The sequence below is a fragment of the Anopheles aquasalis genome, chromosome 3, assembly GCF_943734665.1.
Source record: "Anopheles aquasalis chromosome 3, idAnoAquaMG_Q_19, whole genome shotgun sequence".
Classification (NCBI taxonomy): Eukaryota; Metazoa; Arthropoda; class Insecta; order Diptera; family Culicidae; genus Anopheles; species Anopheles aquasalis.
The window spans coordinates 39,187,324-39,206,563 of NC_064878.1; the positions used below are offsets into that span (position 1 = coordinate 39,187,324).

A 19,240-nucleotide genomic window follows, 5' to 3' on the forward strand; every position below is an offset into this window, starting at 1 on the left:
AAGCTTCGGTAACAAGTGTGACTACCTCGACAAATTCTTGAAGCTGGAACCATGCGTTTACCACGCCAAGGATGCGCGCTCTGCCTTATCGCAAGAACCATGCGATCCCGCGGACTGTGAGTTCTGCCGGTGGGAATGTGAAGAGAAGAATCATTTACCGTTGAACACGGGAGACGATTGAGAGGAATTGATTGAGGCTGTTGATAAGCTGAATGTATTACCGAAATAAAGAGACCAAAGGCGATATCTAAAACGATTTGCCGTGTAAAGTGCACTTATTTGAAGCAAGAGTGTTGTTGATGATCAAATATTTCTTTTTGGGCTGCGTAACATACGCTGGCCCATGCTTCCGTCCAATCTCAGACTCAGTTTATCGTTATCTGCGTTCCAAGATACAAAATGTTATCACAAATACTAAGCCAAGCTGCTAAGAAGCAGCGCACGCGATTTGGTTGTAAAGAGGGAGCTTACGCATTTTTTTGCGGATAAGCATAAAACCTCCTGAATAAAGCCATTTTAAATTTTATCTGCACACTATTTGTCTGGTATTTATAACATTTGTTCACAGTTTTTAAGTGAGTTATGCAAACCCTTTACGGTACATAAAAAACATTCCTTTTCTGAACATCAAAATCCAGCCAACAATTAAAATTTTGAACAAAAACCCAAAAAACCTACAAAAATTCTTTAGCAAAGAATATCGCGTATCTCAGATAATTCAACACGCAACTACGATGGTCATGGTTTTCAGCAGATATTCTTCAAATGATGACTAAACATTCTTCAAATGTTGATACGCGAAGGAACATGTCTCCGGACGATGGCAGCGAGTGATCCGGAACACGTGCAATTCCGCAAGCGATATCGCTATCATCTGATTCAAGCAAAGACGATACGCGAAAGAACGTGTACTGCTGGGCGAGACGCAACCCCAATGATACCCAACAAAATCAGATCCAACATAGGCAGTCTCTATTCAGCTTTTCAGACGATCAGACCAGCTCTTAAGTTCTGTTCACTAACTTCTCCGAACCAGCCATTTCAAAGTTGATTTCACGCTTCTCCTTTATCGTGCGCATTTGGATTAGAGTTCACTGCTCTTTCTTAGCTGATAAACACCGCTGCCTTAAAAGCGATAAACATCAGTTAGTGGTTAGCACTAGAGGAAGTTTCGGAGTTTCGATTCAACTTCTACTTCAAAGCCTTCTCCATGGATCATCCAGTACAACCAACTGACGCACTTCCCTGCCAGAGCACCAACGAACCTTCACAAAACAGTGCAGCGTATGCTACGCTGAGTCGATTCTCTGATCGTGTGGCAACATTCGAAAATTCAGACTGGCCATTAGAGCACTACGATAAGATTGTGAAGCTTGCCTCGATCGGGTTCTTCTATAACGGTTCGAGTGATTTTGTAAGATGTTTCTATTGTGGTCTCGGATTGGGCGATTGGGAGAAGGACGATGATCCTCGTGAGGAACATAGACGTCTTGGATACGGGTGTGTATTCCTGAAACTCAAACCATGCGTTTACCACGCCAAGGATGCGCGCTCTGCCTTATCGCGACAACTATGCAATCACGCGGACTGTGATTTCTGCCGATGGGAACGTGAAGCGGAAAATCATTTACCATAAGACCATAAGACAAACGATTGAGAGGACGTATTGCTTGAGGCGAAATGCTGTCGATGAGAGGATTGTGATACAGAAATAAAGAGGCCTGTTATCGCCAATACTGCTCACTGGAATAGATTTATATGCTTCGATAGTTTATGTTTCATGAATGGTCTCAATTTAAATCCTTGATTAAAGAGAGAAGAGAGGATCTTTTTGATCTTGTTATCTTGTTCGATGAAAATTCCATAAATGTACAACAACAGTCCTTGTTGTACAGGAGTGAGACCAAAAACGAAAAACTCGTTGTACTCTAGAGTTCTATTCAAAATTTACCTTCGTTTTCATTCATGAAAATCGATTTATGTTTGATTTTGGTATGTATACTTAATTTTAAATTTAAAAAGTTCAAGAGTTTGTATCTTAATAGACTCAATCAATATTCAATTGATAAATAATCTAAATTTTAGTTCCTCCAAATCGGTGGCCGCTGTGGCGGTTTGCGCTAAAAATGGTGCCAGTTGAATCTCGCATCGCATTGCCCCCCAATGCGCATGCTACTGGAAGCTGCTCGAAATGATATCCTTGGAGCGAGCAAACAAACTACGAAGCAGGACAATGGAAGCGTCCCGATATACTTAAACACAAGAGGAACAGGGAGAGCCGCAGGGGCCAAACTCCAAACAAAAACATAATCTTTGTTGAATCATACAACGCGGAGTCCAGCTAGCCAGTCCGAGTGTTTTGTAGGGTTCATCGTTTTGAGATTACGCCGAGCAAGGAGATGAGGAGTTTCTTCCCGGTTAGCTAATCAGTGCCGTGGTAATAGGCGTCATGAACGAAAGAGTGGAAATAAATAATAAAAACCACATTCCGTAACTGATAAGAAGAGAGGAGAGATTGGATTCACGCACATCGCCAGTCACCATCCGACTCATCCGAGCAGTGTGAGCCCATCATACTCCAACGTAGCATCAAGTAGTGTTTCTTTGTTCTGTGACCGAGTGGACTGTCTCCGAAATGCAGAGCACCGTGCAGAATCTGCGCGAAGGATTGTGGAACCTACCGAGTACGGTGAACAGTTTGCTGCTTGCGGCATCGGCATCACAACCGCTACCCTCCGACACGCCCGATGTCGTCCCAAAACCGGTGTCCGATCGAGATGGTAACAATAACGACGGCAAGGACGACGGCGAGGATGATGAGGACCGCGAAGGAGATGATGTCTGCGGACGAGATGATGATGAGGAGAGTGCCCCGGAAGATGATTTACCACCAGTAGTTGGACATCAGGCCGCCGAAAGGGCACGTGCCAAGATGGTTGAGGATGAGTGCAGCAGTGAGCTAATGACCAGTTCCGTACTGAGTTCGTCGCATCATACAAGCTCCAACGAAAATGCGGAACCGGATGACGATGATCTCGAAGCTGGCTCGATACCGGCGGAGGATAGTGTGGTCGGTTCCGGCGAGATGATGCCATACACTCTGGTCCGTGAGCAGTGGCAAGCGATGCTGCTGGGTCAGGAGGTCGGTCTGGGCGAGATCAGTCAAGCGATAGAGACCTGTAAGGCCCTCATTCATACCACCGATTCCCTGGATGAGAACGAGCGTAAGTGGTTGGTGCGTTATCTGATCGAGCTACGCTACCGACGCCGAGAGCTGCTAGACTTCGACCGAGATCCGGAGGCAGTACTCGAGGAAACTAAGATCATCCTGGGGCACCATTTCGTGCGTCGACGCAAGCATCCACAACGCAAGCAGCGGCACCTTTACTGTGATCATTGTTCCGGTGTAATCTGGAATGTCGTACAGCCCTCGTACGTTTGTAGCGGTACGTATCCTTGTGCGTGACCGCTTCCGTTTCATTATCAGATTTTCGATCGGAACTCCATTTACAGATTGCTCCTTTGCCGTTCACGGCAAGTGTGTGGAAAAGGTTGTTCGCATCTGTGCGCACGTTGTGACAACCGAGCATAGTGGCCCGATCGAATGTATCTGTCCCGAGATCGGTCTAGCCTTCCAACGTTACACCTGCGCCGAGTGCGCCGTTCAGCTTAGCTACCGTACGTACCGTTACCTCAGGTGTACCACCTTCCCTTTAACCGTTCTTTGGTTTTGTTCTGTCTCTGCAGATGTCTCAACACCGGTTGGATGTTTCGGCCTGGAATTTAAAGCAGGTAAGGCAGGAACATTTACGGTGAAGAACACGGACCATGGTTCTACAGTTTCCATCCTTGCAGAGAAGCTGAATGCGATCGAACCACGACTTTGTGACTACACCGGACTCTACTACTGCCCGTCGTGCCACTGGAACGATATGAGCATCATCCCGGCCCGTATCATGAACAATTGGGATTTTGTGCCGCGTAAGGTGTGCCGAGCGTCAAGGCAGCAGATTGCTCTACTACGCACCCGGCCTGTTATACGGCTGGAAGACAAAAACCCACGGCTCTTCACCTTCATTCCGGCACTGGCAGAAGTGAAACGGATGCGCACTCAGTTCGGTGCCATGAAGAAGTACCTCACGGTATGCCGGTTGGCCGAGGAGGAGAGGCTAGTAGCACGGCAGCTCGGCGAACGCCGTCATTTGATGCAATCGACGGATCTGTACAGTGTGGCCGATCTAGTGGGCATCGAGAATGGATCGTTGCTTGGATACCTGCGCACAGTGTACGCCGCTTTCGAGCAGCACATTCGAAAGTGTTTGGTAGGTAGCGGAAAGCATCGACGATGCGGAGCAGCATAGCATAGCAACCATAGCATTTACTGCTTCTTGTCTGTCTATTCAGATATGTTCCGGTAAGGCGTTCATCTGCGAGCTGTGCAACAACGATGCCGTACTGTTTCCCTTCGATGCCTGTGCCATAAGCTGCGCCCGCTGTAACACCGTGAGCCATCGCGATTGCTTCTTGCGCAAGGGCAAACGGTGCGCCAAGTGTGCCAGGTTGCGTAAGCGGGCTCTTCAGACGCTACAGGAACAGCTGGATATCGAGAATGGAAACTAGAAAAGACAAGAACAAACGCACGTTTACTCAATTGCTCCACGAAGCTTCCGTGTGCGCCCGCCCGCCTACCGTTGTATCGCTGTGCTTCGCAATGCGCTTATCATCCATATCACACGTGCTTTATCGTACAGACGACGAACACAATAAAGCCTACCCTTGTCCGAGCGCACACTCATTCCGGTGATTCGCCGTACGATTCGTCTTTGATGACACACTGCACACCCAGACTGGATAATACGGTCTTTTGCTCCTGGATAAGGAGCCTTTGGTAATCGTTTTTCCTCTGCAACTGCAAAACCAGTGCCCGAGCCTGCCGGAGCTGTTCCTCCAGGTTTCTATGCTGTGGCACATCGCAACGGCTATGTTTCGGTGACTCCGGTGCCTTATCAACAATCAGCTCGTCGAATTGGATTGGGCATGAATCACGAGCCGGTTCCGGTTCCGGCTCAACTGTGCTCCCCTGGTCATCTATTTGCGCTTCTTGAAGGTCCTCAAATGTATCCCTGTTGCTATCCTCGTCCGTCGGTTCATCCAATATGTACTCGAAGGAAGATCCAAAGAGCGTCTCCGGTGCAGCCCCATCGTTGACCACGTTCGGTTGAACACATTCCACCAAGGGAACCGGAATCGCCATTGCGGACAGCTGGCGGGTTAGGAAATCTTTCGGCTGAAAGTGTAGCTGACAGAGCTTAATGGATGCATTCGAGCGAGTTCCGATGTCCTCATCCGTTAGCCCGAGTGCCTCGAGCCAGCGATTCCACATCGGGGTGCCTCGTGCCGGAAACCGGAAAAACCGGCAATTCTTATCCTTGTACCGGCTGTTCTTGCAGAGGAAACACTTTTGCCTGTTCTGCGTTGGTCGGTTTGCTGGCTCTGACGTCGACTTCGGCATTTCGGCTGCTGTTGCAACGAAAACTTGTCCACAAAATTCCACCAACCGGGCCCGGGATTCGCTACCGGCGCCGGTTGTGACAAAACGTTTGACAGTTTGCGTTGTTTGCTTTGTTTTCAAGGCCATCTCGATCGGAAGGGCAAGGAATGCACAAATCAGCTTATTTCTGGGAGAGCGCAATTTGGCACAACGATAATCTTTATTCATTCTCAGTTCCATACAAGGTTCATAATGATTTTTGATAATAAAGGAAATAACATTAGTCACCGCACCTCCCGTAGGTTGCGTCAGCCTATCAAGGATGATATCATCGACCAGCATCGGCTAATCAGGTGAACGTCAACAGTAGCTTAGCTGTGGGATCTAGTTTATTGCGCCTCAAAATATAGCGAGCCTATAAACTCGGTTAATGGGAAATAGTATGTTAGTAACAATAATTCTCATACATAGTGCAACTACTCGGCCCCCATACAGTCCGATGCGTGGTTCTGGAGTGTTCCGAAATCACGGAAACCCTTCAGACACAGGGGACAGCGCAGTAAACTCAGCGGTTCGGTTTCTCGTTCTGTCGGAGGCGACGGTTCTGCACGCGGTGCTGGATTAGCAGCCTCGGTCGCTAGCTGTACCATCCGTGCAGCCGTTTCGGCTGTCTGTGCCTGTTCCTGGGCGCTGTAGGCGAGAAGAGGTTTAGGTTGAACAATGAACCAAAAAATATTCTTAAGCCGCTAGAATTCGTACTTTCGTTGTGCCGTCAGTTCTGCATTTTGACGCTGAAGCACTTCGAATTCCGCCAGAATGCGACTCTTCTCGCTCGCCAATTCCTCGCGAGCCGTCCGTTCAGCTTCGAAATCTTTCTGATAAATCTCCGACTGGGCCCCGAGCACGATGATCTGATCGGTGGCGGCCCGTACATCGGCATGCAGTTTTTCGATCGTTGTGTCTCGTTCCTTCAGCTCATCGTACAGCTTTTGCATGTCGACGCGGGATGCCGTGTAAACCTTTTCCGCTGCCTGTACGTTGGCTTTCAAGCAGTTAATCTCATCGACGTACAGCTTTCTCTGCATAAGCCGGCAAAGAAAGATAAGAGATAACAAGCATGAATCATATTAACGGGTCAGAGGATGCTTCACCCTGCTGGTGTGCTTACCATGTCTTCGAATTCCAGATTCTTTGCCACCTCGACGGACATTCGCCGTTCCAATGCCTTCACCTGCTGCTGGTGCGTTTCGATCGGTACAAACTTGGCGTTCCCATCGCCCGGTTCCGGTTGGTTTGTTTTCACCACGACGAACCCTTTGATCTGCAGCTCCAGATTCTCGATTTTGGAGGCCAAATTTTGGATGATGGCTTGCCGTTCGGAAGCCACCTTGCGCAGCTCATCCACCTCCTGCTGGGCCTCCTTTTGCTCCATCTCACGAACGCGCCTAATCTCTTCCAACTCTGCCTGCAGCTCCGCCCGAATTGCTTCCTTTTCTTTCTCTCGCTCTGCGGCTACCGTTTCCGCGGCAACGAGCGCTTCCTTCAGCCGACCAATTTCCGTTTCCTGCTGTTCGATCTGTTGTTGCTGCTCATCGATGCGGCTCTCCAGCTGGCAGCGGCGCGTTTTTGTCTCATCCTGGAGCTGCTGTATGGAGGCAAAGTTTTTGCGCATCGCAACATTGGCCCGCTGAAGGCTCTCCTTTAGCTGACCGTGCTCGCTGGACAGTTTCTGAAGTAGCCGCATCTCTTCCGCCGACATGGAAGCCTGGGCAAGGCTGGGAAACTGTTGCAACAACAGGGAACGTGTTTCGCCCATCACAAACGAGACCGTTGGTGATGGGCCCAGCTCGAACGCCCGTGCCCCACCATTTTGCGGTGCACAGTTTTCCTTATTTTCAATCGATCGCAAGCTGTTTGGCTGCGACTGAACGGACACATCAATCATTGACGCAACACCCATCGAGTTGGATGAATCACTCAGCAACGATTTCACAGCCTGCTGCTGCTGTTGTTGGTCACCGCCGTTCGTCGTTAGCAGGCTGTAGGTTGTTGAATCCAGTTGGGTCGATGTCTCCATTTTCGATACCAAAGCACTGCGTTTCAGAGACGATGGAGGCGACGCTACCTGCTGGCTGGCCACCGAGGGTGGACCGGCGGCCAGGGAGATGGTTTCCATCGACGGCGTCGGCGAGCTGCCGAGTATGATAAAGGATTCCTCCTCCATCGAGGGAGGCTGTGTCGCTGGGGTCGCTTGCACAGACAGCGACATCCTGAATTCTGGTGTCCCGACTCCCGGTCAACAGTGAATGATGATAATTATAACTAGCCGATGTTAATTATAGCACTGATTAGGCGAACTAGGGAATGCACTTATTGTGCGCCTTGCTGCACTTCACGGCTCGGCTCTCGTTCGCGGAATGAAAACACCACCCTGTGGAAAAGTCATTAAAAGTGTCGCCACACTGGTGTTTACAGTTGTTTCTCAATGAAATTATTTTTTAAATTATTCTCAAATAAAACCATTTCTCCTCCAGATTGTATTAAGTTTCTACAACATTGTTTCTTATGAGGAGGAGATAAAAATCAACCCATCGAAAGGAATAAAAAGCAAGAGATACCATAAAATTGCATCCAAAATGTTTCAATAACACAGCATACCACTGTTTCGTCTGGCTGTCAAAGAGGGAAAAAACAAAGTCCTTCAATTTTCGTTGCCGTAGAAATTAAAATATCTAAAAACCAAAGGACTCGTGGTCCTGCGAAACCCACTCGCGGGTCACATCCCCCGTAGGCTTGTCTAGGTTGCCATAGAGCCTTTCGAAAAGCATCCAATACGCTGCTGACCAAAATGAACAAAGTAGACGAGGGTGCCCTATCCCGGATGCTTTCATCGGTAAGTGTCTACCACCCCCAGGATATGGTTCCCAAAAGAATTTGCCGTTGTGATTCCTCTCTATTCGTCGACTACTTGCAGTACTGGGACCCTACGACGACGAAAAAAGACGTAATAAACGCGCTACGCATCTATCATGGTTTGCAGCATCGAGTGGAAGAGTACGGTGAGTCATCAGTAGCACCGCACAATAGAGCATTCATTAATTGGACCTCTACTCCACCCGCAGTGTTCAACGATGGCAGCACCAAAATGTTGCTCAACCTTCACGGGACGATTCCGGTGAAGTTCAAGGGCAACACGTACAACATTCCGATCTGCATCTGGCTGATGGACACATACCCGAAGAATGCTCCGATCTGCTACGTGAAACCGACGCCCGATATGCGAATCAAGGTTTCGTCGTTCGTTGATTTCAACGGGAAAATCTATCTGCCATATCTGCACGAGTGGGATCCGGTATGAGCTACCTGCTTTTCGTGGGTTTCTTTGCGGTCAGCTGGAGTGAATATTTCACGTGCTTCCTTCTTTCGCACAGAGAAATGCTGACCTATTGGATCTGATTCAAATCATGAGTGTAACGTTCGGAGATGTACCACCAGTTTATTCCAAGGGACCAGATACCTACCCCAAACGTAAGCGAGACGGACATGCAGTCTTCTAGTGGCATTTGGTTAAAGTTTCCCGTTTACAGAGCAACCTTATATGCCTCCGATGCCACCTACCACTAGCACCCCGTACATGCAACCATATCCTCAGCAACCAGGTGGATTCCCACCGTATCCAGTACCGGGAGCAGGTCCAGGATATAATGGCTATGGACAGCCACCCGGTGCACAGGGAGCATCAGGGCAAGGATATCTACCGTACGCAGGAGCAGGCGGTGCCGGTGGCGGCGGAATGCCTCCTTACCCACCCGTTCCGGGTTCTATCTCATCGACGCCTCTGGTAAGCAGGTCTTGAGAGCGACCATAGTGATCGTGCATTACATCACTGTACCTGTCTTACCAGAACCAGGGAACGGGGACCATCACCGAGGAACATATCCGGGCATCGTTAATCAGTGCGGTGGAGGATAAACTGAAGCGTCGCGTGCACGAAAAGGTGAACCAGTGTCAGGCTGAAATACAGACCCTGAAGAGGACGCAGATGGAGCTGAACGAGGGACAGACCAAGATTCAGGACATCATGACACGGCTGCAGCGTGACGAGCAGGAACTCACGAAGAGCATCACGGTGCTGAAGGACAAGGAGAAGGAACTGGAACGGGCACTCGAATCCATCGAACAGGTGGACACGATCGATGTCGACGAAGCGGTCACCACGACGGCTCCACTTTACAAACAGTAAGCAACGAGCAAGATCCGAACAGTAGCCTGTGCCAACTGGTTCATCATTGATGGTCCATCATTTTTCTCCCCGATTACTAGATTACTGAATGCCTACGCCGAGGAAGCGGCCATCGAGGATGCGACGTATTTCATCGGTGAAGCCCTGCGAAGCGGGGTGATCGATTTAGAGGTGTTTCTCAAGCAAATCCGGCAGCTGTCCCGCAAGCAGTTTATGCTACGTGCCCTGATGCAAAAGTGCCGGCAAAAGGCGGGTCTGATAGCCTAGGGCAGTCGGCACCGCAACCCTGCGTGTTCTAGAGGGTGATCATATTACGTCCACTATCCTCTTCATAGGACGTTCCCATTCGCAAATGATTATGTTCGTGTCTGTGTTTTTTGTGCTTCAAGTTCTCGTGCCTCCCTTCGTTGCGTTGCGTAGGATTAAGCTACCGCAGCAAGCCATCAGCTATATTCAGCCTACCACCACCTATCGTGATATTGTTTATCTTCTCGGTTATCAGCCTCTGCGAATAATAAAGATTCTATCCATTTCAGAAATATCGAAATTGGCACGACTTTGCTCGTAACGTATTTCAATGCAGGCATTTTGAAAAACCAGCCTCGTTTGAGGTAAAATAAGGAATTATAAGATTCCTATAAGTCCTCTATGCGGCTACTATCGGGCTCTTCGGCAGCCACGTCAGAAATCGGTCGGCGGCGTGTCAAAAACAACACCCCACAAACTTTTCTAAAAAGCCTTGGCGATTCTCGTAAACGCTCGTTCCGTATTAAATTAGGTAAAGAATCGTGTCACCTACTTGCGCAGCTGAGCCAACGTGCGTTAACTCTACTCCTCCTTAACAGCAGCCCCTTCCGTTGCCGTCCCCGCCGGAACCAAACACGCAACGATATGGATTCGATGGTTCGATACGTGTCGCCGGTAAACCCGGCCGTCTTTCCTCACCTGGCCAGTGTGCTGCTCCTTTTCGGAACCTTCTTCACGGCCTGGTTCTTCGTGTTTGAGGTGTCGCGCCCCAAGCAGCCATCCAAGGAGAGCGTCATCTTCAAGGAGCTCTTGATCAGTCTGTTTGCCTCCCTGTTTCTGGGTTTCGGTGTCCTGTTTCTGCTTCTCTCGGTCGGGTTGTACGTGTAACGGGCCGAGGAATAGATAAAAGTGGCGGTTTTTCACATTCTGCTCTCATAACATTCTCTAAAATAACACATTGCACACGAGAGCTCTCAGGCAAACCCTCAGAAAACGCCAGTCTGCCCGAGTCACATGCAGAACGGTGGCAGTAGGCTCTTCCCTACGGAGAAGGGCGCATCGCAACCGCACGCATCGGTGTCCATGGAAACTAATTGAATATTATGTGAATGATTTAGCTCGTAAGCCCAATCGTCGTCGTAAGAAATACAACAGCCTCAAACCAACCGACCATCCCCATCTTTGCTGTGTATGCTTATTTTAAAACGTTTATTTGACTTAGTTTTTAACTTAAACATTCCCTTTCTGACGTAACAAACAGTTTAAAAATTAGGTTTGCTCCTTAATTGGTCTTACCAGCTACGTACGCACACGCAAACACACACCCTACTACCCTACCACTCGCACAACTGCTCGTCGAGCTTATCCCTACAATAATGAGGCCTTTGCTATGCTGTGAAAGTGTCCGGCGGTTCCGCGCGGATGCCGGAGCAGTTAAAGAAATATCGAGGATTTCACGGGAAACCACCCAGCAGCCCAGCTGGATTCCCGATCACCGTCAATGCCAACTTTGCGGCGTTCTAAATGCAGGCGAATGACTTTGTACACCGAGCCTTAAAGTAAAAGTCCTGTTACAGACACAGGGGGGCTGCTGCTGCTGCTGCCTACTACAAGAGCTACATGCTATTGCTCTACATGCTCCGAACATGCCCTAGACGAATCTTGCTGGACGGTCCGTCGTCCGCTACCGGCGAATGGCAAGGTGCTGCTCCGTTAGTCTCTTGCGTACTCCCGTCCGAGTCCTTGACAGGTGCAGAGGATCTTTTTTTTTGTTCTTCTTTTGTACAATCAGCGTTCGGGGAGTGCGTGCTTTACCGACTGTCTGTTTGACTCTATCGCAGTTCCGGTATGTTGCACGACGGCGACATACGGACGCGCACCCTATTCCCTTTCTGCAGGCTGGCTGGGGAGGGGGTCTTGGTCTCTCGTTGTTCACGCCCGTTATCAGCAACATCACATGGCGTCGGCGGCACCCGGTGCGACCGGGGCCAGTTGCGCTTCGAGGCCTTCGATTTCGCGCTGTATCTCCAATTTTCGCTTCACCTTCTCCAGCTGGTCCTTATCGGGCCGTGGTCCATCGTTCGTCCTTAACCGTTCCTCGATTGCTTCGATTTCGCGGATTTTCTTTCGCAATTTGCGCAACTTTTTCAAGAGATCAGTTTGCTGCTGCTGCTGCTGCTGCTGCTGAGACTCACTGCTGTCTCCTCCTGCAGCGACATGGTTGGAGGAAAGCTGCACTCCGGATGCTAGGGCGGCTGCTAGCTCTTCGTCTACCGCAGTGCTAGTGGTCGAAGCAGTCGCCGTACCCTTGGCAACGTTCGGGCGCTGTTCCGCCGCAGGCTGTTTCTGTTGCTGGACCTGTTTCGCTTGCTTGGACGACTTCGAAGGTGCGGTGGTTTTGATGGTGGACGAGAGTGTCGGATAGTCCAGCAGAATGTCCGGTAGCTCCGGAGTCTTTTTGCTGCGTGCCTTTCCATTGCCGGCAGTTGCGCCTTTCTGTTTGTCGGCACCATCGACGGCGGTAGCACCGGATGCAGGCGTGTTTTGCGCTTTCCGGAGTTCTTCCCGCTGCTGCCGTAACCGTTCTCGTTCGCGCTTCTCTTTCGCTTTCTGCACCACCTCAAGCGAGAGTCCCGGTGGAAGGGCTGGCTTTTGGGCAAACTGTTTGCCTTTACTTTCGTAGAGGGGGACCTCCTCTTGCGGTACGTACCCGTCCCGTACTCTTCGAGGCTTCCTCCACGTTCCATCCGGGCGCTGTGTGGCCGGAATGAACTTTCCTGCGGAGAGGTACCCGGAACCGGAGGTGGTGGTTTGTTTGGCTTCATTCAGATTCTCGTAGCGAGCGACCCTTGGCTCGGTTAACCTACCTTGACTATCGGTCCTGTAGGTGGTCATTCCGAACGACGGATGATTCCCAGCTTGCAGCTCGGAAGCGGCCAAAGAGATCAACAAAACAAATGCACGCACGCACCAGCGAACGAACGGAACGCACGGAACTCCGGACCACGGTGGAGGGAGATTGCGGTGCCACAGGAAGAAATCGTTTCTGGTGTGAAATCGAAGCGGCTCACCCGGAGGGCGAAGCGTTGGAGTTTATTTTTAGCCACCGGCACGCACTTTCGGAGCTGCGGTAAGCGCGAATCCCCAAAAGCTGGTCGCTCGCATAGCCCGCGGGTGTATTCAATAACCATGTTCAGGTCATAGCACTTTTTTCGCCGCCCTGTTGGATTTTCATTTTTGAGAGTCAGAATTAATATTCAATTTAAAAACCATTCAGCTATCTTGTAAGCAAATTCCGGGCTTTTCTAATTTTTCTTTTGAAAAACTTCGATTTTCCACAATTCTCAAACGGCGAGATTTTCGCCGATCTAGCTGGCAGCACTACAGCGACCTGTTTATATAAGGTTAGGTAATAAGTCTTTTCGTATTTTGGCAATAGATGTGTCTGGAACCGTCTATCTCCACCGTTATAAATCACATTATGTCATATTATACCACGTTGTTTTAAGGGACATTTGATGTATCTTTTAATCAAAACAAAACAGAATTTGGAGCAGTGGGCAAAAAGTTATAGCTGTTCAAAGATTCAAAGACAAGATAGTGAAGAAATTCGCAATATTTTGAATTTTTTTATGAAAAAGGGAAAAATGTTGCGCAAGCCACAAATGAAATTTGTGAAGTTTACGGGGACGATGCTAAATCAGTTCGTGTAGCATAACGATGGTTCGCTCGCTTCCGTTCTGAAAATTTTGATGTGAAAGATGCACCACTCTCTGGTCGACCTATCGTTGCTAAGGTTGCTTCCAGACGGTAAACGAATGCATCGCGAAAGTTTTTGCTCAGACTGAGCAAAAACTTTCGCGAAAGCGTGTGTTCTTCGACAGACCTCCGCCAGAGGGCTTTTTTTATATGAAATGACAGCTTTGACAGCAGTGTTCGTTCGTTCGCGATGCATTCGCTCCCTACACGGGCATCCATGCTATCGCGATCAAACTTTCGCGCACTTGTATTGGGATGACGTTTATTCGCCTCGTCGTCGCGATACTTTCGCGATACATTCGAACTCGTTTAGACGCAATCTAAAGTCGATGAAATTATTGAAAGAATAGAGCAGGATCGTCACATAAGCAGCCATTACATCGCTAAGGAACTAAACCTTCACTATAAAACGGTTTTGAACCATTTAAAAAAGGGTGGGTTCAAAAAAAGCTCAATTTTTGGATACCGCATGAATTGTCTGTGAGAAGTTTATTGGACCGAATTAACATCTCCGATTCTTTGCTGAAACGGAATGAAATCGAACCGTTTCTGAAGCGAATGGTTACAGGCGATGAAAAGTGGATCAAATACGACAATAACGTGCGAAAAAGATCATGGTGCAAGAATGCAGAAGCTACACAAACAGTCCCAAAGCCAGGAAGACGCCGCGGAAGGTTATGCTCTGCGTTTCGTGGGATTGGAGAGGAATCAATCATTATGAGCTACTCCAGACTGGTCAAACTATTGATTCTAGGCTGTACTGTGACCAATTGATGAGATTGAAGCAAGCAATCGAGGAAAAACGGCCAGAATTGGTCAACAGAAAGGTCATCGTCTTCCACCATGACAACGCTAGACCACACATCTTTGATGATTCGGCAAAAAATGGGAGAGCTTGGCCGGGAAGTTTTGATTCATCCTCCATATAGCCCAGACCATGCACCATCGGATTACCACTTGTTTTGTTCTATGCAAAACTCCCTTGGTGGAGTACGGCTGGCTTCAACAGAAGCATGTGAAAACATCGTGTCACAGTATTTTAACGATAAACCACGGAGTTTTTACACTAAAGGAATTATGTCTTTTACCGAAAAATGGCAAAAGGTGGTTAACCAAAAAAGATCATATTTGGTTGAATAAAGTTGCTTAAAACTGTTAAAAAATAAAGTTGCTAAAAATATATCCCTTTGAAGTTTTACTCAAAATACGAAAACACTTATTACCCAACCTAATATTTGCCGGATTCGCCATTTTCGCCAACAGCTGTCAGCGTGGAACGACAACAATCCAGGACCTTCGGCGAAATCAAGGAGAAAGAAACCAAAATTACTAGCTTCTGAATTCGTAAGTATATTTGCTGATTAAACCCACATGGTGTGAAAGTATTCTCAAACCTTCTCTTCATATTTCCACACAGTTAATTTCATCGCACCGAACGGACTCAGAGGAGCCAACTGAGCGCCTGAGGCAAAGGAGGAAACTCCCACGAATCGAAGGTAAGATCCGGGGGGAAAACCACGTCGAAAATGATTTTGCATTAACATTTACTCCAACCGTAAGTCGTAATTAAAAGTCTGCTCCTTCACTCGGTGTGCCCTTCGTTGCATCGCTCGATATCTACAATAACGTTCCCCTTTCTTTTCCCCTCTAACTTGCGTGTCCTGCGTGTCTGCCTGCTGGCCGGGGTGCCCCTTGTGTCCTCCCAAAATCGTATTTACCATACTGGTTTTAGTTAAGTTAACGGAAGATAATATCACGCCCATCACCATGGAGACCACCACTTCTAACGACGCTGGAACGCTGAAAAAGGTACCAACCGCACTGCACGAACAAGTTTGATTTGATTGGTTTGAATTGATTTGGCCCATCCACTGTGTTCTACCTTCCCGTTTTGTCCTTTTGCACGATCTCCTTAAATTCTCGTTCACTAAAGCTAGTTATCGCACCCTGCTTCTCAGCATGTCCTGTTGATGTGTAAAGCAACAAATTATTGTTCTCCCCGGTAAAGTGGCTAGGATGTTTCTAAAACTCTGTTCCAACTTTATAGAAACGAAATCGTTCCCACAAAAAACCTAAGGCGAAGGTAGCGGCCACCGAGCAACACGATCTTCCGACGGGAAACGAGAACGAGCCACCTGTACCGGTGTCTTCCGAAAAGCAGCCTGCCGTTGCTCATACTGAAACGCAGCAGCAGGAAGCTGGTGAAACACTAGCCCGAAAGCCGAGCCGTCGGCGCAAGCGTAAGCCAAAAAGTGTCAGTGAGGATCAGCATACAACGAAGGACGATCGTCTGGAATCGCTAGCGGTAGAAGAAAAGCCAGTGCATCCGGCTCCTCCGAAAAGTGTTGACTGCAAGGCAGCGGCTACTGCTCCGGCACAGTCTGTGATAGAGAAAAAAGAAATCAAACCTGTAGCTGAGCTGCACTTTAACCTGAGCGGTATTGAGAACATTTCTCTAGAGGACATCTTCCCTCGATCGAATGCGATCACTTTCGATGCTGTTCCCCGGTCTGGCCGAAGCAAAGAAGCATTAAACACTGGTGAAGTAGCACCCCCGAGAGTGCAGCGCAAACAACAGAGACACACAATCGACGCAGCAAAGGAAGGGCTGGACCACATCGAGTGTGAAGCACTGTTTCCAAGTGACGAAGCCGTTGGAAGGGCAAATTCAAATCAATTGCAAAGCAATAACAAGGATAAACTCATCGCAGCGGTGGTACCAGCAGCCGTTGAAATGAGCGCACAATCCGGCCCGGTTCCTAAGACGGACAAATCGCGCGAGGAAGTTCTTGCCGAACGAGAGGCCAAGAAGGCGGCCAAGCTAGCGGCCAAGGGTAAGGGCAAGTCGGGCAAGGATGGAGCGGCTGGCCAGCAACAACAGCAAGCACCAGTAGGCCCTGCGAAGAAACCGCAATCGCAAAAAGCCGAGCCAACTGTTGGTGGTGGACCGCTTGCAAAGTCCGATACGGATGCGAGCATCTGTGAGAAGCTGAAAGATCTTCACATCAGCGATGCCGGTACCGCAGGACCACCTGCAACGAAAGTGGACGAGAAACCGGTGGCGACCAAACCGGAGCAACTTACGAAAGCCGAACGGAAGGCACAATTTGAAGCGCAAAATCCGACCCTAGCCGGTAAGCAACCAGGAGCTGGTGGTGATTCCACGAAACCACCAAAACCGACGCTATCGAAGGCGGAGCGAAGAGCAATACAGGAGGCACAGCGTGCGGCCAAAGCGGAAGCACAGCAGGTGAAGGCAAAGGGACCGGTCGAGCCAGAAGCTGGCAAGAAAGCAGCTCCCTCAAGCACCACCGGCACTGGTGCCGTGAAACCGGTTAAAAAGACTGTCGGTGGAGCGGTTCCGGGCACACATGGGGCCGCTCCACGGAAACACATCGTAAATCTGTTCAATCATCTGCACCAGCCCAAGTTTGCGGCAGCGGAAATCATCAACTCGCCCACGTTGCACCCGGCCGTTACGAAGCTTGGCGTACAGTATGCCGGTGGTACGGTTGTTGGTTCGAAGGCACGCTGTCTGGCACTGCTGCGAATGTTGAATCAGCTCATACACGACTATGAGACACCGCCGGAAAAGGAGTTTTGTCGTAGCTTCGAAGAGACGCTTAACCTCGCGGCCACGCATTTGCAGCGCTGTCGCCCGTTTTCCGTCTCGATGACGAACGCATTGCGCCACGTGAAGATGAACACGCGACAGTTGGATGCAAAACTGTCCGATTCCGAGCAGAAGGAGTGCCTACTGGAAGCGATCGAGGCGTACATACGCGATCACATGGAGAAGGCCGAGGAAGCGATCTGCATTTCGGTGCAGGAAAAAATCTACGACGGTGACGTGATCCTCACTTACGGATGGTAAGTGACAATGCGCGAAATCAAGGCTCGTGGAATTGTGGTTACTAAACGGATCGTTTTCTTTTTGCAGCTCTTCCCTCATCAAACATATCCTGGAGGAAGCAAACCGACGCGAGAAACGGTTCCGGGTGATCATCGTGAATGCGAGACCACGTGAGGAAGAGCACGAAATGCTGGAGCAGCTTGTCCGACAGGGAGTGCACTGCGTTTGTGTGCTGATCAATGCGGTCAGCTACGTGATGCCGGAGGTGACGAAGGTGCTGCTCGGTGCCCATGCGCTGCTAGCGAACGGATCGGTCATGAGTCGTGTCGGTACGGCCCAGATTGCGCTCGTCGCTAAAGCTTACAACGTGCCCGTGCTGGTGTGCTGCGAAACGCACAAGTTCACCGAGCGTGTCCAGACTGATGCCTTCGTCTATAATGAGCTTGGTAGGTGGGGGGACAATTGGTGGTGCACTGATGCATCGATATGATAACACAGTTTAACGTTGTTCATCTGTTTCACAGGCAATCCGTGTGAGCTTGTGATGGCTCCCAAGGGAGGGCACCGTGATCTGTCCGAAGCGAAGCCCATGCTGGCTGGCTGGGAAACGATCTCTTCGCTCACTATCCTGAATCTGCACTACGATGTAACGCCACCGGAGCTGGTAACGGCCGTGGTCACCGAGGTGGCCATCCTTCCCTGCACCAGCGTACCCGTGATTCTGCGCATCAAACCATCCGATGTGGCGTACTAATCGTTCCCGTGACCGAGCGAGAGGACTGTTCAAGTTTAGCAAACTGCCTAGTTTAGCATCCTTTTTGTGTCTGTGTAAAGATAATAAACTTAACTATTCAGCTACTAATCATGCGGTGTGCGTCTCCCTTTTTTGTACTCCACACAACTCTATTCGCCGAATCTACCACCGTGAAGGTCCGGCGGGAAGGAATTTATGAACATCTAGCCCATCTTTGAAGACAAAAAATAATCAAAGTCGACTGCTTGTCCCTGGAAGTCCCTGTTTCACCGTCGTTTTTAAATCTAAGGCCGCTATCCCCTACCTGTCCATCCGGAGGACCTAAGAAGATTTTATAAGTTGAGTCGTCGGGAGGAGTGGAATTCATCTGATCAGTGATACCAACTTAAACTCCCAACTTAAAAATCGGATCAGGAAGAAGCTGTCAAACGGAAATCCCAAGAACATAAACAAAGTTGGCGGGGGTACTGAAATCAGCTTGTTCCCGATACCGTGCCCTTTCTTCAATAGAATTCCGTTTTTTAACTGTGTGTAAAGCTGATTTTACTTGCATTGAACCACTTTTTACATAGATTCTAAGCTGCTGAACATGAAAACGGATACCAAACATAAATCTGGGAGCAGTTCTGGCTCTTACAAACCCACCCAAAACAAACGCACCACAGCCGCGAATCGCGAGTCCAGGGGAAAGGGCATCGAAAATAAGGAAAGGGTAAGTTAAGGGGCCATGGTCTATTTGATGCTGCTGATTATTTAAAGCCAAATTTTTATATTCCAGTGGACGTATAAGAACATTTTGAGGCTAATTGAAAACCTGCACAACTTTCCCATCTTATGGGATCCGAAGCATCCGGATTATAGGGTGAGGAGGAAGCGAGACCAGGCCTGTGTCGA

General features: G+C 49.1%; 8 protein-coding genes across 9 annotated transcripts in view; 5 read left to right on the forward strand and 3 right to left on the reverse strand.

Annotated features, from left to right (window-relative positions):
* The first annotated feature begins 1,724 nt into the window (after window positions 1-1,724).
* Window positions 1,725-4,780, forward strand: LOC126578755 (differentially expressed in FDCP 8 homolog). The gene is made up of 5 exons (XM_050241643.1): window positions 1,725-3,446; window positions 3,514-3,678; window positions 3,748-3,792; window positions 3,856-4,322; window positions 4,405-4,780. Exons 1-5 carry the CDS (start codon window positions 2,636-2,638, stop codon window positions 4,618-4,620), a joined length of 1,704 nt encoding a protein of 567 aa, XP_050097600.1. The 5' UTR covers window positions 1,725-2,635; the 3' UTR covers window positions 4,621-4,780.
* An 11-nt stretch (window positions 4,781-4,791) lies between these two features.
* On the reverse strand, window positions 4,792-5,556 carry LOC126578763 (uncharacterized). Its single transcript, XM_050241654.1, has one exon. It carries the CDS (start codon window positions 5,510-5,512, stop codon window positions 4,793-4,795), a length of 720 nt encoding a protein of 239 aa, XP_050097611.1. The 5' UTR covers window positions 5,513-5,556; the 3' UTR covers window position 4,792.
* A 306-nt stretch (window positions 5,557-5,862) lies between these two features.
* Window positions 5,863-7,915, reverse strand: LOC126578756 (NF-kappa-B essential modulator-like). Its single transcript, XM_050241645.1, has 3 exons — window positions 6,660-7,915; window positions 6,251-6,570; window positions 5,863-6,181 (listed from the first exon to the last, which is right to left on the reverse strand). Exons 1-3 carry the CDS (start codon window positions 7,758-7,760, stop codon window positions 5,968-5,970), a joined length of 1,635 nt encoding a protein of 544 aa, XP_050097602.1. The 5' UTR covers window positions 7,761-7,915; the 3' UTR covers window positions 5,863-5,967.
* Window positions 7,916-8,164: 249 nt separating this feature from the next.
* LOC126578759 (tumor susceptibility gene 101 protein) lies at window positions 8,165-10,281 on the forward strand. The gene is made up of 7 exons (XM_050241649.1): window positions 8,165-8,384; window positions 8,466-8,550; window positions 8,614-8,843; window positions 8,923-9,019; window positions 9,079-9,332; window positions 9,396-9,730; window positions 9,815-10,281. The coding sequence occupies exons 1-7, from the start codon at window positions 8,340-8,342 to the stop codon at window positions 9,999-10,001; spliced, it is 1,233 nt and encodes a 410-aa protein (XP_050097606.1). The 5' UTR covers window positions 8,165-8,339; the 3' UTR covers window positions 10,002-10,281.
* A 149-nt stretch (window positions 10,282-10,430) lies between these two features.
* LOC126578766 (transmembrane protein 258) lies at window positions 10,431-11,151 on the forward strand. 2 transcript variants are annotated; one of them, XM_050241657.1, is made up of 2 exons: window positions 10,431-10,512; window positions 10,580-11,151. In XM_050241657.1, exon 2 carries the CDS (start codon window positions 10,626-10,628, stop codon window positions 10,866-10,868), a length of 243 nt encoding a protein of 80 aa, XP_050097614.1. In that variant the 5' UTR covers window positions 10,431-10,512; window positions 10,580-10,625; the 3' UTR covers window positions 10,869-11,151. The 2 variants fall into 2 exon arrangements, with proteins under 2 accessions (XP_050097614.1, XP_050097615.1); XM_050241658.1 differs by having other exon boundaries at window positions 10,437-10,512; window positions 10,583-11,151.
* Window positions 11,152-11,168: 17 nt separating this feature from the next.
* LOC126578761 (partner of Y14 and mago) overlaps window positions 11,169-19,240 on the reverse strand; it is a 14,955-nt gene continuing 6,883 nt past the window's right edge. Inside the window, exons 2-3 of the mRNA XM_050241651.1 lie at window positions 12,848-13,200; window positions 11,169-12,757 (exon numbers count right to left, since the gene is read on the reverse strand). Coding sequence (XP_050097608.1) covers window positions 11,934-12,757; window positions 12,848-12,875 — 852 coding nt within the window. The 5' untranslated portion in view covers window positions 12,876-13,200 and the 3' untranslated portion in view covers window positions 11,169-11,933. The remainder of the gene's footprint in view (window positions 12,758-12,847; window positions 13,201-19,240) is intronic.
* On the forward strand, window positions 15,020-18,454 carry LOC126578753 (translation initiation factor eIF-2B subunit delta). The gene is made up of 6 exons (XM_050241641.1): window positions 15,020-15,083; window positions 15,157-15,235; window positions 15,472-15,548; window positions 15,787-17,609; window positions 17,680-18,038; window positions 18,117-18,454. The coding sequence occupies exons 3-6, from the start codon at window positions 15,507-15,509 to the stop codon at window positions 18,344-18,346; spliced, it is 2,454 nt and encodes an 817-aa protein (XP_050097598.1). The 5' UTR covers window positions 15,020-15,083; window positions 15,157-15,235; window positions 15,472-15,506; the 3' UTR covers window positions 18,347-18,454.
* Window positions 18,811-19,240, forward strand: part of LOC126578762 (uncharacterized) — a 1,408-nt gene continuing 978 nt past the window's right edge. Inside the window, exons 1-2 of the mRNA XM_050241652.1 lie at window positions 18,811-19,058; window positions 19,125-19,240. The exon at window positions 19,125-19,240 is cut by the window's right edge and continues 241 nt beyond it. Of these exons, the coding sequence (XP_050097609.1) occupies window positions 18,936-19,058; window positions 19,125-19,240 (239 nt within the window). The 5' untranslated portion in view covers window positions 18,811-18,935. The remainder of the gene's footprint in view (window positions 19,059-19,124) is intronic.